At 47.5% G+C, this 14424-nt stretch overlaps 4 protein-coding genes across 4 annotated transcripts; 1 reads left to right on the top strand and 3 right to left on the bottom strand.

The window, feature by feature from the left end:
• Positions 1–3604: 3604 nt before the first annotated feature.
• On the bottom strand, positions 3605–3985 carry BC939DRAFT_495560 (uncharacterized protein; the record flags this gene model as incomplete). Its single annotated transcript, XM_051559651.1, has 1 exon — positions 3605–3985. The coding sequence occupies one exon, from the start codon at positions 3983–3985 to the stop codon at positions 3605–3607; it is 381 nt and encodes a 126-aa protein (XP_051408943.1).
• Positions 3986–6851: 2866 nt separating this feature from the next.
• BC939DRAFT_272586 (uncharacterized protein) lies at positions 6852–7533 on the bottom strand. Its single transcript, XM_051551148.1, has 2 exons — positions 7171–7533; positions 6852–7071 (listed from the first exon to the last, which is right to left on the bottom strand). Exons 1-2 carry the CDS (start codon positions 7454–7456, stop codon positions 6941–6943), a joined length of 417 nt encoding a protein of 138 aa, XP_051408944.1. The 5' UTR covers positions 7457–7533; the 3' UTR covers positions 6852–6940.
• Positions 7534–8521: 988 nt separating this feature from the next.
• On the bottom strand, positions 8522–12354 carry BC939DRAFT_495561 (Mis6-domain-containing protein). Its single transcript, XM_051559652.1, has 13 exons — positions 12153–12354; positions 11916–12047; positions 11709–11824; positions 11504–11613; positions 11341–11412; positions 11001–11247; positions 10853–10915; positions 10378–10774; positions 10232–10296; positions 10036–10151; positions 9402–9947; positions 9204–9318; positions 8522–9107 (listed from the first exon to the last, which is right to left on the bottom strand). Exons 1-13 carry the CDS (start codon positions 12259–12261, stop codon positions 8808–8810), a joined length of 2388 nt encoding a protein of 795 aa, XP_051408945.1. The 5' UTR covers positions 12262–12354; the 3' UTR covers positions 8522–8807.
• Positions 12355–12429: 75 nt separating this feature from the next.
• Positions 12430–14016, top strand: BC939DRAFT_531604 (putative ABC transporter). Its single transcript, XM_051561621.1, has 5 exons — positions 12430–12563; positions 12680–12728; positions 12839–13014; positions 13116–13483; positions 13568–14016. Exons 1-5 carry the CDS (start codon positions 12522–12524, stop codon positions 13854–13856), a joined length of 924 nt encoding a protein of 307 aa, XP_051408946.1. The 5' UTR covers positions 12430–12521; the 3' UTR covers positions 13857–14016.
• The last annotated feature ends 408 nt before the right edge of the window (positions 14017–14424 follow it).

The following is a 14424-nucleotide window of genomic DNA, read 5'->3' on the forward strand; positions in this document are numbered from 1 at the left end:
CCGTAGTACTCAAGATCGGGGCTGACATCAACCAAAGGGACCTTGCCCGAGGCGAGGATGTTGATGCCAGGGTAGCGCTTGTTCAGCTTGGCGATCTGGGCGTGGATGTTATGCTTGAAATGAGGGTTACGCGTCAGGGGGACAGCGTGGCCCTTGTGGTTAGGCTTGTGGATGGGCGAGGCATCGGTGAAAGCGAGGACCGCGGCGGCCAGCGAGACGAGAGCAGTAATCTTCATGCTGAAGCTGATTGTTAGTGTGGTTGATGTGTTGTGAAGGGGAGAGGGCGGGTAAGGAACAAAAACAGCTGGGGGTTTCCTTCGTTTTTATACGCGTCAATGAGTTCTCACGAATACCCTCGCCAACGACCTGGAATCGGTCTCTTCCTGCTCATAAAGTGAACAAAATATATGAACCGTTGCACATTCTCTCTTCATTGCATTGGTTGCTATTACTGTTGATGGGAAACAGGTGCATGGGACTGGATAGAGAAGAAAGCGGTAATTGCGCGGCAGGTGGACATGGCCAAAGATGGACAAGAGTGAACATTTGGACATCAACAAACACGCGAATGCTCTGCCCAAACAAACAAACAAAACACGCAATAAAAACTACAAGGTGCAGGCTCAACCATTTACATCGTGGGAGACAGCGAGGGAGTGAATGCGGCAATCTCATTGGCTAGCCGCTGGCCCCTAGGAGGAGAACCGGCCAGGTGCGGTCTGTTTGTTGTTTTCCTTCAACATGTTATGAGCGTTGTACAGGGTGACAAAATAGGATCAATTCTTCCCTGATGGGAAAAATGAGTGCTCATTCCTATCAATTTGTGCTAGTACGGGCGCAGGTATGCTCGAATCCCTCTCAGACGCCCATTTTGTACTCGCCCAATGATTGGACATGGACTCGTCATGAAGCGTGTGATTATGCACCCTATTGACGATATGCGGGCTCCTCAACCGTCATCCTCACTTATGTGAAAATGCGAGCAAGCGAGGCAAGGGTCTTACAAGATGTCCCTGACTGCAAACTTCTCCCTCTGCTTCTTTTGAGTCGCAACAATGAAAATGTTTAAGGAACGATCGATGGAGCTTGATTGGTCATATCCAATACCAGTGTCATGTTACGTCCTGCGATCCTTGAAACGTACATGTAAATTTAAAATATTCATTCCAGAGCTGAGGACATCTTTGCTCATTCATAAATTCTGCTCAGCGGTCGGTGGACCAGTTCATAGCCATGTGAGAAAAGCAGACCAAAGATTTCCCGAAAGTATCGTCGTTGAAGTGTGTGTTCTCACGGTAGTAGAGGCCCTCGGCATGCTGACATATGTGCATACTCATTCTAATCTGCAAGACATTCCTTGTTCAGGTTTTGCCGCGAAAAGCTACGTAAATAAACATGCGCGTCTTTACCACTTGCATACATGCAGGTGTTATTATTGAGATGAGAGCCAGTTAATTACGCCTTGGCCGCTTCTCCAAGCGTGCCTTCTCATGTCTGTCGCCGATGAAGAGGAAACAGCTCAAGGGCCGAGGGCATACACCTACACAGTTACACATGGATTCAGGGACCAAACTCTGTTCATAAGTGTTTGACCAATCATATCCAAAGGAGCTCATGATGCGAAGGGAAGAGAAGGCGTGATATAATTATAATAATAATAATAATAATATCAACCACAAGAATGTTGGCATATGAAGGAAGCTAGACACGGCGCCCCTTCCAATAGTTTTGACGCGTCGCATTTACAGGATTTGGAGTACCAGATGAATGCGCAAGGGACTTTAAACCTCAAGTTACTGGTACGAAAGGTTCTGTTGCTACCAGAGCCACTCACAAGAACTATTCTAACCCTCACGTCTAACCGAACTGCTTTTTGAAGAGAAGGACTGATGAGCAATCACCAAAGTCTTCAGAACGCGTCAGTCTGACCCAGGAGATAGTGACAAGGAACCCCCCCCACACACACACACACACACACAGATACACACACACAGGATACGGATGAGGAGGAAGAGGAGCGCGAAGCAGATTCTTTGTCTGTCTCTAGCATCAGTCTTCCTTATGACAATGGGTTATATGCCAAAAGAGAATATCAAAAGAAATGGGTTGCCATGATCAGTAGCACCAATGGAATCAAATAAAAATTTGTAAGGTCGTTCTTGAAAAAATACGAACAGAATACGCAGCGCCCAAACAGGCTCCAACTATGCCTCGTGAACTATCTCCTACAGCGCGTTTCCAGGCGCTTATAATCCTGGGAAACCAATTCCATCGTTTACGCCCATCAACGTATCAACGTTTCCAGTAGTGGCACGCGTTTTCCCATGATGACAGAAGTACATGCTCTGTATTCACCATTGGAAGCTGTCTCAAGCAAAGCATGCTGTGTGGTGTAAGCGAGCCGACAGCGACATAAGAAAGAAAAAAAAAAAAAAAAAAAAAAAAAAAAACTCGGCGCATCAAACGGGCGCACAAGCCGATCGCCGCTATTTATGGTAATCTTGTAGATACTGGGTATCAAAGATATAAGGCGCGTCAACTAGCAGGTAACTGAAGTTAGACAAATCATACCGACAAGAGACAAGATTAAAAAGAATGTAGGATATTTATTATCTGAGATAGTAGATGATACGGTATTAGGGTTTGGTATTGAAGGTAGAGCAGCTGCGAATCTCAGATCCGCTTAGTACTTGAGAGGAGCGATTCCAATGCGGGCGGTAACACCCTGGTCAAAGACGCAGTAGTTGTTCTTGATAAAGACATCGCCTAGAATCCAGAGATCGTCCTGGCCACCCTGAATGCCAGAGTAGCAGTTGCCAGAGCCATCGCCGAGATCCTCATAGGCAACGTCAGCAACAGGGACGTTGAAGGTCTTGCCACCCAAGGTGAATCCAACATTGTCCTTGCTTGACTGCAGCGAGCAGGGGACAGACCAGTAGGCGGGATCAGTGGCAGTCTCAGGAGTAAAGACCGAACCAGGGATCTGGGCGTGGACAGCCTTGGCGGCAGCGGTGCTAATGATTACCAAGGTCGTGCCGGTGTCGACAATGCCCTCAGAGGCCTGACCAAGAGATTTGCCGTTGAAGGTGATGTCATCCATGGGAATCTGCCAGTACCCTTTGCTCGAGACGTTGATATATGTCAAGGAGCCAGAATACTTGGTCGAGTCGATGCCTCCAAAGAGATACGCGCCACCAACACCGCCGTTGCGGCGATAAGAGGGCAAGAAGACCGAGACCACGGGCTGGGCAAGAGCACCGGCAGCGATGGCGTTGTCCAAGAAGGTCTTGACACCACGAACGGACTCAATAGTGTTAAATCCAAGACCGAAGAGACCATCCTCAGGGGAGGAAGCGAACTGAGCTGACTCGGCAGTGGCAAGACCGATGGTCTGGCGGACAGAGACACCACCGACGCTGACAATGTCGGATCCAAGGATACCGGAGGCACTAGACTGGTCGCCATAGGAAATCTTCCATTGGCGACCATCCTTCTTGAAGGTCGAGGACTTGGAGGAGTCGAACTGAGTATGTTTCTTGCAGGCGGCAGTAGTGCAGGCACTGGAGGGGAACCAGATGTCGGACGAGCCCTAATAGACCAGAAGTTAATATGCAGTCGAAATGTGAGTAGTCTTGATCAAGCGTAATGCGTTTCGGACGTCAATTTTTGGGGGGATACTCACAGTATCAAAGTCCAGCTTGACAACCTGAGCAGGGGTTCCGACAGAGACGCTGCCGTAGTACTCAAGGTCGTGTTTGACGTTGGTCAAGGGAACACGGCCGCTAGATCCAGCCTGAATGCGGGTGCCAGCTTTGTTGCCATAACGGGAGTTCATCTTGTTGATCTGAGCCTTGGTGTTGTGCTTGTAGTTGGGGTTGCGTTCCAGAGGAATAGCATGACCGTGTCTTGGGGGGCTCCTGAGAGGCGAAGCTTCGGCGATGACTAGGACAGCGGCAGCCAAGGATACGAGAGCGGTGATCTTCATGATAGAGAGGATTTAGGGGATTTAGGCGGAGAGAAAGGTGAGGAGAAGAGGAAGATGGTGTTGATGGGACAAGAAAAGGTGGAGAGGCTCTATACTTTTATATAATTGGCGACGCGATGGTTGCTATATTGAACAGTGTATGACAGGGATAATGATGTGGTATAGAGCAGCGAATGTTACCAAGAATCAATAAGGAAAGTAAAGGTCCATGTAGGAAGGGTAGCCGGGCTTCGATTTGCCTCAAAATGGCACACCTCATGTCGCGTTGGATAGTAGTTGCATAGTAGTATCTCGTAGTGGGCTGTATTGGCTGCGTTGTATCCGATATCCCGAGGAACACCTGGTGACGAATTTGGAAATGTATATGGTTGAAATGACCCTTGGGATCTATGCCCTGCGGCAGATAATTCCGGGATTGATTTCTCAGGCGATATGCAAGGGCTTCGTTTGTTTGTCGTGCCTGAGTGAGCACAAGAACCTTAAATATCGCGGTCTTTTAAACTGGTCCTTCTCATAAACCAATGCACGCAGTAGTCTATGGCGTCCGTCATTGCTAATATCGGCAGCATTAGTCTAGCATGAACTCCCATGGACGATTGCGCCTTTGGTACATGCAAGCTGATACTTCGGCGTGCGCGACATGAGCACGCATACTATTGACGGCTTAGAACATGTATGCTCGGTGAAGAACAGGAGCGATGTTATAGAAAAAAGAGAGAGAGGGACGGTGAAAAGGAATGAGCGGATGGTTCATGTTAGACAGATACTTTGCTGCTGCCTTGGATTTTTTCTTAGTAGCCCATACAGCGTAAATAGAGAAGCACTAACATATGCTTTGTCCCGATATTATTTGGATCTTGCTTCGCACTTGGAATGAGATATTGCTGTCAGCTAATAAAACATATCTCGCCAATGTAGAATCATTCGCCTAGACTGGAGCCCTGCAATCACCTGTCCGGTCTTCCGTGCTGCGGATTCATCAACAGTAGAAGAGCACTCAATTAGGCTGTGAATGGAGACCGGTCAAGTAAGAGGGCTAAGGGAATATTTGCGCCTGTTGTACCTGTGAGCGAACTAAAAAAGATACCATTCCGTGGCTACATGATTTAAACGTTTCTCATTGCCGAGGAAGAAAAAAAAATGCCTCGTGAGGACGCGATGACAATTCAGGGTCTGCATCTGTATCTATACGGCGTATGAGATGACTGAGAGTATAAGGGAGAATAAGAACCGGATGAACAGCAATTGCTCTTCCAGACGAAAACGTATCTACTACATAGTAAAATACAATTTTACGAACAGCTGGACATGATTAACACCCTGGCTCTCGTCAACGGGCCCAATTATCAACGCCATTGCCATTAGTTCCCTTCACGCGCCATGGTGACATCTTGATTTGCTCGCGTATATATGGAGAAGAGCCCGCGCTAATGCGGGATCTATGCATGAGTAACTGGCGCCGTCTGCCCTTTTAGTACCTCATCTCTTTCTTCCAAAGGGCGCGTCCGCCTGGTCGTTACACGGTTTGGACGCAATAACCCATGAGCATCTGGACTCCGCTTTCCAACCACAGTTCTAGAACTGGTTGCCGAGCTCCATTTATATGACGTGATCTTATGCAGTTACAATTTCATTCATGTCCCTGTTGCCTCGTTTGCGAGGCTGCAAGGGAAGTACTTTTACAAGAATACGGGCCCTTGATCTGCTTAGATTCCTCGCGTTTCGTCTACATCACGCAATAAAGAGCCTGTTACAGAACTGAGTTTGGCACCACGGTTACCGCTGACTTGCACCATGCTAGCGTGGGAATAGATATCTCCACCTACGTAAAAGACGTGTTCGAGTCACCCATGACTCTATCCTGCTGAATGCAATTGTGATTCGAGCAAAGCACTATCCATATTCAAATATAGCACTCAATGAGTTAGCTCTCCGAGAAACGTAGAGGAAGACATGGAAGAATGGTGGCCAACCTATCAGTCCACAGGCTATAGGGTTACCAACTATAATTTGGTTCGCGTTTACTATTCATACTAGACCCTCGCCAAATTCCGCACACAACTAAAAGGCATAGCTGTAAATGTGACTGAAAGATTGAGTAGGTGTAAGGCTGACCAGCAAACCGTTATTTTTATTTATTATTCATACGAGAGTAGTTCATTAAAAACTGCCAGTTAAGCAGGGCAGTGGTATATTTAGTACTTGAGAGGAGCGATTCCAATGCGAGCTGCGCCCTGGTCAAAGACGCAGTAGTTGTTCTTGATAAAGACATCACCCAGAATCCAGAGATCATCCTGGCCACCCTGGACACCAGAGAAACAGTTGCCGGAACCGTCGCCAAGATCCTCAAACGCGAGATCAGCAAAGGGGATGCTGAAGGTCTTGCTTCCCATCTTGAATCCAACGCTGCCGCTGGTGTTGGTCTTGAGCGAACATGGAACAACCCAACCGTTGTTGGGGTCGTTCTTGGCGCCCTTAACCTTACTGTGGATGGCCTTTGCGGCAGCATCGCCGACAATGACCAAAGTCGTACCGGTATCAATGATGCCCTCGGAGGCTTGACCTACAGAGACGCCATTTACACTGCTGTCGGCGATATGGATCTGCCAGTAGCCCTTCTGAGTGACAGGAACATAGGTCAATGCACCAGTGTACTTGGTGTTATCGATGCCTCCAAAGAGATACGCGCCACCAACGCCACCGTTGCGGCGGACGGAGGGCAAGAAGACTGAGATCACGGGCTGGGCAAGAGCACCGGCAGCGATGGCGTTATCCATAAAGGTCTTGACACCGCGAACGGACTCGATAGTGTTAAATCCAAGACCGAAGAGACCATCCTCGGGGGAGGAAGCAAACTGAGTTGACTCGGCAGTGGCAAGACCGATGGTCTGGCGGACAGAGACGCCACCGACGCTGACAATGTCGGAGCCGAGAGTACCGGAGGCGGTGGAGCCATCACCGTAGGAAATCTTCCATTGACGGCCATCCTTCTTGAAGGTCGAGGACTTGGAGGAGTTGAACCGGGTATGCTTCTTGCAGGCAGCGGTAGTGCAGGTACTGGAGGGGAACCAGATATCGGACGAGCCCTGTTGTGATGAACAGAATTATAGTAGACATTGTGAGTATGCGAGCGATCAAAAAGACATTGTTTACCATCAAAGCAGTGCGTAGACGAATATGCCGACTTACGGTGTCAAAGTCCAGCTTGACAACCTGTGCAGGCGAACCGACAGAGACGCTGCCGTAGTACTCAAGATCGGGGTGGACGTTGGTGAGAGGGACGTTGCCGGTCGATCCCTTGAGGATGTTCATGCCGGGATAGCGCCTGTTCAACTTGGCAATCTGGGCGTGCGTGTTGTGCTTGAAGTGCGGGTTGCGAGTCAGGGGGACAGAGTGTCCATTGGGGTTGGGGGCAGCCTCGGAGAGGGCCAGGACTGCGGCGGCCAGAGAGACAAGGGCGATGAATTTCATGTTCGTGACAACGACTGTGGTGGGGTGGGGTGGTGCTGTAGAGAGAGGAGAGGAGAATGGACGAGGGTGAGGATGCTTGGAGAGTGGCCAAGGTGAGAAGAAAACGCTTCGCTTTATAAGAAAAAAAAACGGCATGACGCTACGGATGAAACATAAAGCCCTGGACAGGGTTGATTCCCAATAAAGTTCCAGGGTTTTTTGCCTGCAGCCAAAACACCCGGATTAGGGAATACAGTGTCCATTCACTTCCCCACTGAACTGTCCAGATGGTGCAGGCTAAGTTTTAAGAGCCCGCCTCAATCAAATTGATTTTAATTACGAAACCATTCATTGCATTATGGTAGTCGACCAATTGCCTAAGGAGGTCCTTTGGTCTAACGCTCGACTCTTCAGAATATGCTTGCGTCCATGGGAAGGATCATGAAAAGAGGGATAAAACATTAATATATTAAGCTGGATACATTCAATAACATACAAGATACGTTCCCCTTCCATGAATCTGACTAACATAATGTACTTTACAGCGCTTACGCTTGGCGCCGGTTTCTCTCTCTGTATTGCTTATGTCTCTGCAGTAATCTCCATAGTACAGTTGAGGAGTCCGTCTCTTAGTAGTAAACGATCGGTCGTTCGCAGTTTAGTGAATTACGCGCCGTTGCTTCACCTTTTACCCCAGAGTCAAGATGTGCGCTTACTAGGAGGATATACGTTTGGAGCCGGAAGAACAGCGATTGGACAGTTTGTTGCCCGGTGATGCCAAGCATCAGCAATAGTGGAAGAGATACTTGATTCCTTGGACCCAGGTACCAGGTACGGCGTACACGTAATAATGATGCGCAATTGCACGTGTGGACAAAACGGACCGCAGGATTCAGCCAATCAACTGGTTCCGCAATATTGCTGTGGTACCAGATGGGCGAGCGTTTAACGTTTCGCTCCATATCCGCTTCAGCCTATCGCCACTGTTCTGTTGTCTCACCAGACCCCGCTGGACCTTAATCATGACGATAAAGCATTCATCATCCGCAGTTGAATACTCCCACGCCCCATCTCCGTTGTCATTTCGCTATTTTTATTCAGCATTGCGAGCATCTCAGTTTAATTGTCGTGCAGGATGAGGTACTAATATTTGGGCGGCGCCTTAGTATTGGTTTATGCGCCAGAAGCACCTAATATTGCCCTTGATCTATCGCCACCATCCCATGGCGTTATAAACCATTACAACTGGGAATTCGCGCTGGCTCCTTGACAGCAGGTGTATTAATAATGGAAGGCGCAAGGCACCAATGCAAAATGCCAGGGACGATGCATAGCCGCGTCAATTACACACTCTTAGGTCTCATGTCGAAGTTTATTGGCCATGGTCTGGAATGCTTATATTCTGCATCGACTGAGATAGCTGCTTCTCCTTCAGTTCACGCTGTCGCTCTTGGCTCTGCAATTTTCGCTGTAGCAAATTGGTGATGCAGTCGAATAAGAATTGTGAAATGCCTTCAAACCCTCTCTTCTCGAGGTGTTCCAGATATTGGAGCCGGTAATCGTCAAATGTCATATCTAATCCTCCTTTGGCCATCATATCCTTCAGGGCAGGCGAAGATGCAGGTGCCCTCAGATACTTCTCCTCTGGGACATTCTCTCGATCTTCAAGACTCTATTATTTCGATCAAAAAGTTGTATTCAGAAACACGGCCATTAATATGTATTAAACAGACGAAAGACAACTAAATATAAGGGCAACGGTTATTACCCTTAAAAACCTTGCAGAATAACCTGAAAAAGCAATTGAATGCGTCAATGAAAACATGTTGCTCATGCTCAATCCACCCTCCATGCATGCTTGTTTAGTATGCCCGATTGTTCCCCTAAGAGTAAATCAGATTATCTGTTAGGATCTCTTGCAAAACTGTGTACTATTAGCATGAAATACCATCTTCTCATGACTTACTGGTCTATCAGAAATCCTCGAGAATTTTTATCAGTCTTGTTGAAGGCTCGATTCCTCCACAAAAAATTGCAAATATCCATGACGAAACTGTTGAACAGGATCACATATTCTCGGCTATATCCTGGTACCAGAATAGGTTCTGGCAACTCCGCCTGCTTTCCTGGGCCATCTCCTGTAGCACCTTGCTGGGACAGCTGTGATTGGACTAAAAGCTCGTACTGAAGCTCCTGTTCCTGTTCAAATGCTTCGAATGCCTGTTTATATTGGTAGACGATTCCACAGATGCGGGATATTGACATGCCGGAATCTGATAGGAAGCACCGATAAACGATGGTCGAATCAGGGACGACTACAGCTAAAGGCACCTTGTATGTCCCTGTAAGTGTCGAGGCGAGGTCGAAAAATGAGAGAATTGCGTGCTGAACAGCGATGTGGTCGCGCTCCATCTCCAGACCGACACTCGAGATGCTATCCACGTGGCCAATGAACGCATGAAACGTTTGCATGTAGTCTACATCAGGCGCTAGTGTGGAGAACAAGCGCCGTCTATATTGAATGAAACCAGAGGTTACAAGGAATATTCAATAAGGTCGTTCCGGTGGGTGGCAATGGTAAATTATAATTTGATCCTTACAATCCGCTCAGACCCTTTTCTGAAAGCCGAGGGTCTTTACCCAGTTCGAGATAATCTCTCCATTTGAACTGAGCCCAGCGCTGTAGCAGCCTTGTGTAGCATAGTATGAGCTCACCCTAAGATGATGGATCAGCTGTTATTAACGTCACTTCGGCAGCATTGTAGATCCCAGCATAGACTACGCTTTCCGTCTTACCTTCCAGACAGGCCCCATGAGGTAGAAGAGACTGTACAGGGGCTTGAGAAAATGTACAAACAGCTCTATTTGAATAACGATAGTATTTGGTGTGTTACAATCGAATTGCTCCCGCTTAACCCATATACTCGATGCCTGCGACATACCTTCGTAACTGCGAGGTCTCAGGTATGTCAGAAGCGCAAGGATTTGCTTCTGATGATCGATACCATTCCAGACTCTGAGATAGGGGATCAAAAAGTGCTCCATGACAGGAAGGAGGTCCTTAATCATAACAGTGACTTCAACTACTTTGGATAATATGGTGCTGAACCGCGTGCGTACGGCATCTGTTTTCTCTCGCCAGTACCATAGATCCATGAGCTCCTGACCCAGCCAGTAACTGATACGCTCCACCACTGAATGTGAGGTTTGTAGGCAAAGGACATGCTGAAGCAGTCGACTTGAAAGCACGGACGAGAGTTGATCCGGAAGGGTGAGCGTGTCGATATGCCGTACAAGCGAGTCGAGTGATGTAATTTGTGATAGGGGTAACGTCTTGCTCTAATCATACAGGAGAATAATGTTAGGTGTTCAGCTCTGTCAAACAGTTAGATCCAACACTTGCACGAATATACTTACATCGCCTCCTTTCTGGTATATCGAAAACACATCGGGAACGTGAGAGACCTTTTGTCTTTTTACCTAGAGAACGAAGATAGTAATTTCTTTTCCGGTTAATGGTGGCCATTTTGATAGCCTACACTCATTAGAGAACTGTTGCACCTACTCCGCTCCTCGCGATGGGTTGTTTGGATCCGCTGAGAGATATTTCGTGTGTCTGATTGTCGCTAAGATGGGCCCATTTGTCCTGCGTTGCCAAGATTTGTTCCAACAGGGCTTGGTCCGGGCACTTGAAGATGGTCGAATTGGACATTTCCAATGGTGCCAATATGAGGTCTGGGAAATATGATTTGTATATGTGAAGAAGTCCTGTGAGTGCTGGCTCCTTGCCGACTGTGGTCTGCAACTCCATTCTAATCAGAGAGAACGAAAGCCAGGAGAATTGTTAAACGATCCACAGCACTATATTTGCTGAAAGATCTATCTGCAATTGCTTGTTTACGTACAGTTTCCGAATTCGGAACGGTTTGACATCCTCCCGCTGTGTCAGGTAATACAGAAGATGGCAAAGCGGTGTTCTAAAACCAAAAAAGCATACATGGCACCATTGTTAGTTCTGCCGAAGATGACCTGGTTCCGCACACTACCAGAGACGTTTGTGGTCGTTACCTCAAGGTTTCATAATGCAAGTAATGAAATATCACGCCGTAGAGCTGATGAAGTTTTGTCCGACTGTCAAAGATATCGTAGACAATAACTACCCATCGAAGTAGAGCGGCCTAAATTATTGGCATCGCCGGAAAGTAAAACTCTGTCAAGCAAGAATCGGCTATGTCTGTCCACTTTTCCCGACCTTGCCAGCCATGTATCATACCTGGATTGAAATACTGAGATCCTTTCCGAGACGACCTAGAATTTTGATGGCGCACATCTCCGGTACATGTTGGCGGGGTAGCAGCAGCTTGATCATCTTCCTGGTCGTTGCATCGTCTGAACACGGCCGAAAGCGCAACTGTTAGTTAATAAAGACGACCTTCATCTGCCATAGACTATTTACAGAACAAGTTTAAATTGGCCGTACCAATCTTTGCCAGCAATATGATATCCAGCATTTGTATAAGGGAATCTGAGGAAAGTCCAAAGTGCCGAACGACCGGATCTAGTGCAAACAATGCGCGACGCAAGGTCTCCTTTCCACCACGAACGCCAGCGTCTATTTCAAATAGTTGCAAGCGAACAAACGACGCGATTAGAGCCCTGCGGTGAGCTGAAGTGGAGCAGTCGATGCACAATGACTCTCTTCATTGCACTCGCTTACTTCGCTCGATTCTCTCCAGGCAATTCAATATGCTGTCATCGGCTTCCTTCAGCGTGAGCTCATTGACACTATTTTCGGCGTCTACAAGGGGAACGTCTATGGCTGCCATGAAGCAAACGTAATTCAGGTGAGCAGGGTATTGTGAGATGCTGCTGCTGAAAAGGTGTCCAGAGACTCGCTGATTCCTTTGGGCGCTAGTTCCAAAGAGTACCTCGATCGCCCTCCATGTTCCTGGTTAAAAGTATAACGATCGTTGTCTGGCGCACTTTAACATTTTTGGTGGCTGAAAGAAACGCGACAGTACAAATGTAGAAAGAACCCCCCGCACTTTGCTTTGCTCCCATTCTTCTCTCCGACTTTCACTGAACCATGCAGCGAATCATCAGTTTGCTGCCTTCGGCTGCCGAAATTGTACGAGTTGAATAGGAAAATTAGGCTGCACCGCTTTGCTTTGAGCTTGGATCGTGAGGATGTCTGCGAATTGCTATCACCCCACATTCTAACACGTTATGTTTTGATACTGCAAGATTTGCTTGGTTGGCGGCGAGCCCGAGATGGTAGCAAGGAGTCATGAAGGTAATACAGTCATTGGGAAGCAGCTTTCGCTCGATTATGTGTCTACTGCTGCTCTTCAATTAAGCCTTCATTGGGATTGTGTTCATCCCGCTTTATTTGATTTCATCTAGATGACTTCCCCTCCACGATTCAACATCTTCCTATCTTGACCAAGTCCAAAACCGTCTTCACAACTTCGGCTGACGTCGACCGCCAAGTTACCGAGGCGCTCTCACAGGGCAACAGCCTGTACGATCTGGATGTTGACCAGCTCAAGATCCTGAAGCCCACGATCATTGTCACGCAGGTCCGAAATATATATGAGCGCAAACGAGCTGAACTCCGACTATGCATGCATCGTAACACAATTTCGCCCTCTTCCATTTCTCCTCGACTTTGCATTTTCAGGATCTCTGCAATGTTTGCTCAATCGATCTCGTCAGTGTACAGCGTGTTGCCAGTAAAATGAACCCCCGTCCTGAGATCGTCACCTTGAACCCGACTTCTGTGGCCGAAGTCATGGAGAGCATCACCACGGTCGGCAATGCCATTGGCCATGCTGAAGAGGCGGCCAAGGTCCGAGCAGCATTGGAGGGGAGGATTCAGAAATGCATTGATGTCACTGTTCAAGCAAAGAAGGATAACTCAGACTACAAACCTAAGAGGGTCATGTTTTTTGAATGGACCGACCCTATCTATCCAGCGGGACATTGGACGCCAGAGATGATCGTGATGGCTGGCGGAGTACACCCAGTCAACTCTCCAGGCATTCCATCGTAAGCAGAATCCCTTATCATGTTAACAGCTCCTGTGCTTGTATCCCTTATACTGATAATACTATTGGTTTAATTGCTCGTTAGGGTGCGTGTCACTGTAGAGGCCGTTGCTGCTACGGAACCTGAAGTCCTTATTATTTGCCCATGTGGACTGGACATGGAGGCAACCCGCAAAGAGTACGACCAGTTGATGGGGAAGGAATGGTTCAGGGACCTGCATGATAAGGCGACAATTGTTGCTCTCGTCGACGGAAACCAGATGTTCAACCGCAGTGGTCCTCGTCTCGTAGAGTGTACGGAATGGTTAGTGATGTTACTCCATGACCGTCCAGACTTTGAGCCTGTTGGGTTTCCTTGGGAACGCGTCAAATAATACTGAATAAGGCAAAGAGAGAGACTGCATACTCATTCACTCTCGAGTTTGGTCCGCATTGTGAAGCCAGATGTACATGTGCGTTGTGAGTAGTGCCATTTGAATGAGGTACATGTCTTCTTTCCCATAGTTTTGCTATCTTAAAATACATCAAATATGGAAAATGAGTAATTCGTGTGGTATGCACTTTGTCGAATGTAAACATTCTTGTTATTAGAGCATTCCTAAGCTCCAGTAGCTGTGAGAACTATTCTTTTCTCCTCTCGCGTGCAGCTCGCATACAAAAAAATTTAGGCCTTGTACGGGCTATTTCCGTTAAGAGTCTGGAACATGCATAGTTCACCTCCAGCGCCGCATTCCGGGAATGCATATCGAGCAAACAGCTGGTCTGTTTAAAGATTCCTGAGAAAAAGATGTACTTACTACTCTTACCCTGTATTATCGCATATCCCTACCTTGCAAAGCATAACTAAAATGAGATTTTCCGGAGAAAGTCTTTGACGATGGCGCAAACTAGAGCTTCGTTGCTTGCTAATCCTCGTCCATGTCCATGTATTATGGTCTCATT

Source organism: Gamsiella multidivaricata (genome assembly GCF_025024155.1).
Source record: "Gamsiella multidivaricata strain RSA 2152 chromosome Unknown BC939scaffold_66, whole genome shotgun sequence".
Lineage (NCBI taxonomy): Eukaryota > Fungi > Mortierellomycota > Mortierellomycetes > Mortierellales > Mortierellaceae > Gamsiella > Gamsiella multidivaricata.

Excerpts from the sequence above, each read along its gene's own strand:
- BC939DRAFT_272586 (XM_051551148.1), bottom strand. The coding sequence starts at position 7,456 with ATGAAATTCATCGCCCTTGTCTCTCTGGCCGCCGCAGTCCTGGCCCTC. Across the intron at positions 7,072-7,170 it reads GCTGGACTTTGACACCGTAA|GGCTCGTCCGATATCTGGTT; the intron begins GTCGGCATATTC and ends TCATCACAACAG.
- BC939DRAFT_495561 (XM_051559652.1), bottom strand. The coding sequence starts at position 12,261 with ATGGCAGCCATAGACGTTCCCCTTGTAGACGCCGAAAATAGTGTCAAT. Across the intron at positions 11,248-11,340 it reads CCGTTCCGAATTCGGAAACT|AATGGAGTTGCAGACCACAG; the intron begins GTACGTAAACAA and ends CTCTCTGATTAG. Across the intron at positions 10,152-10,231 it reads TCATGGGGCCTGTCTGGAAG|GGTGAGCTCATACTATGCTA; the intron begins GTAAGACGGAAA and ends CCATCATCTTAG.
- BC939DRAFT_531604 (XM_051561621.1), top strand. The coding sequence starts at position 12,522 with ATGCAGCGAATCATCAGTTTGCTGCCTTCGGCTGCCGAAATT. Across the intron at positions 12,729-12,838 it reads GGTAGCAAGGAGTCATGAAG|ATGACTTCCCCTCCACGATT; the intron begins GTAATACAGTCA and ends GATTTCATCTAG. Across the intron at positions 13,015-13,115 it reads CCACGATCATTGTCACGCAG|GATCTCTGCAATGTTTGCTC; the intron begins GTCCGAAATATA and ends TTGCATTTTCAG.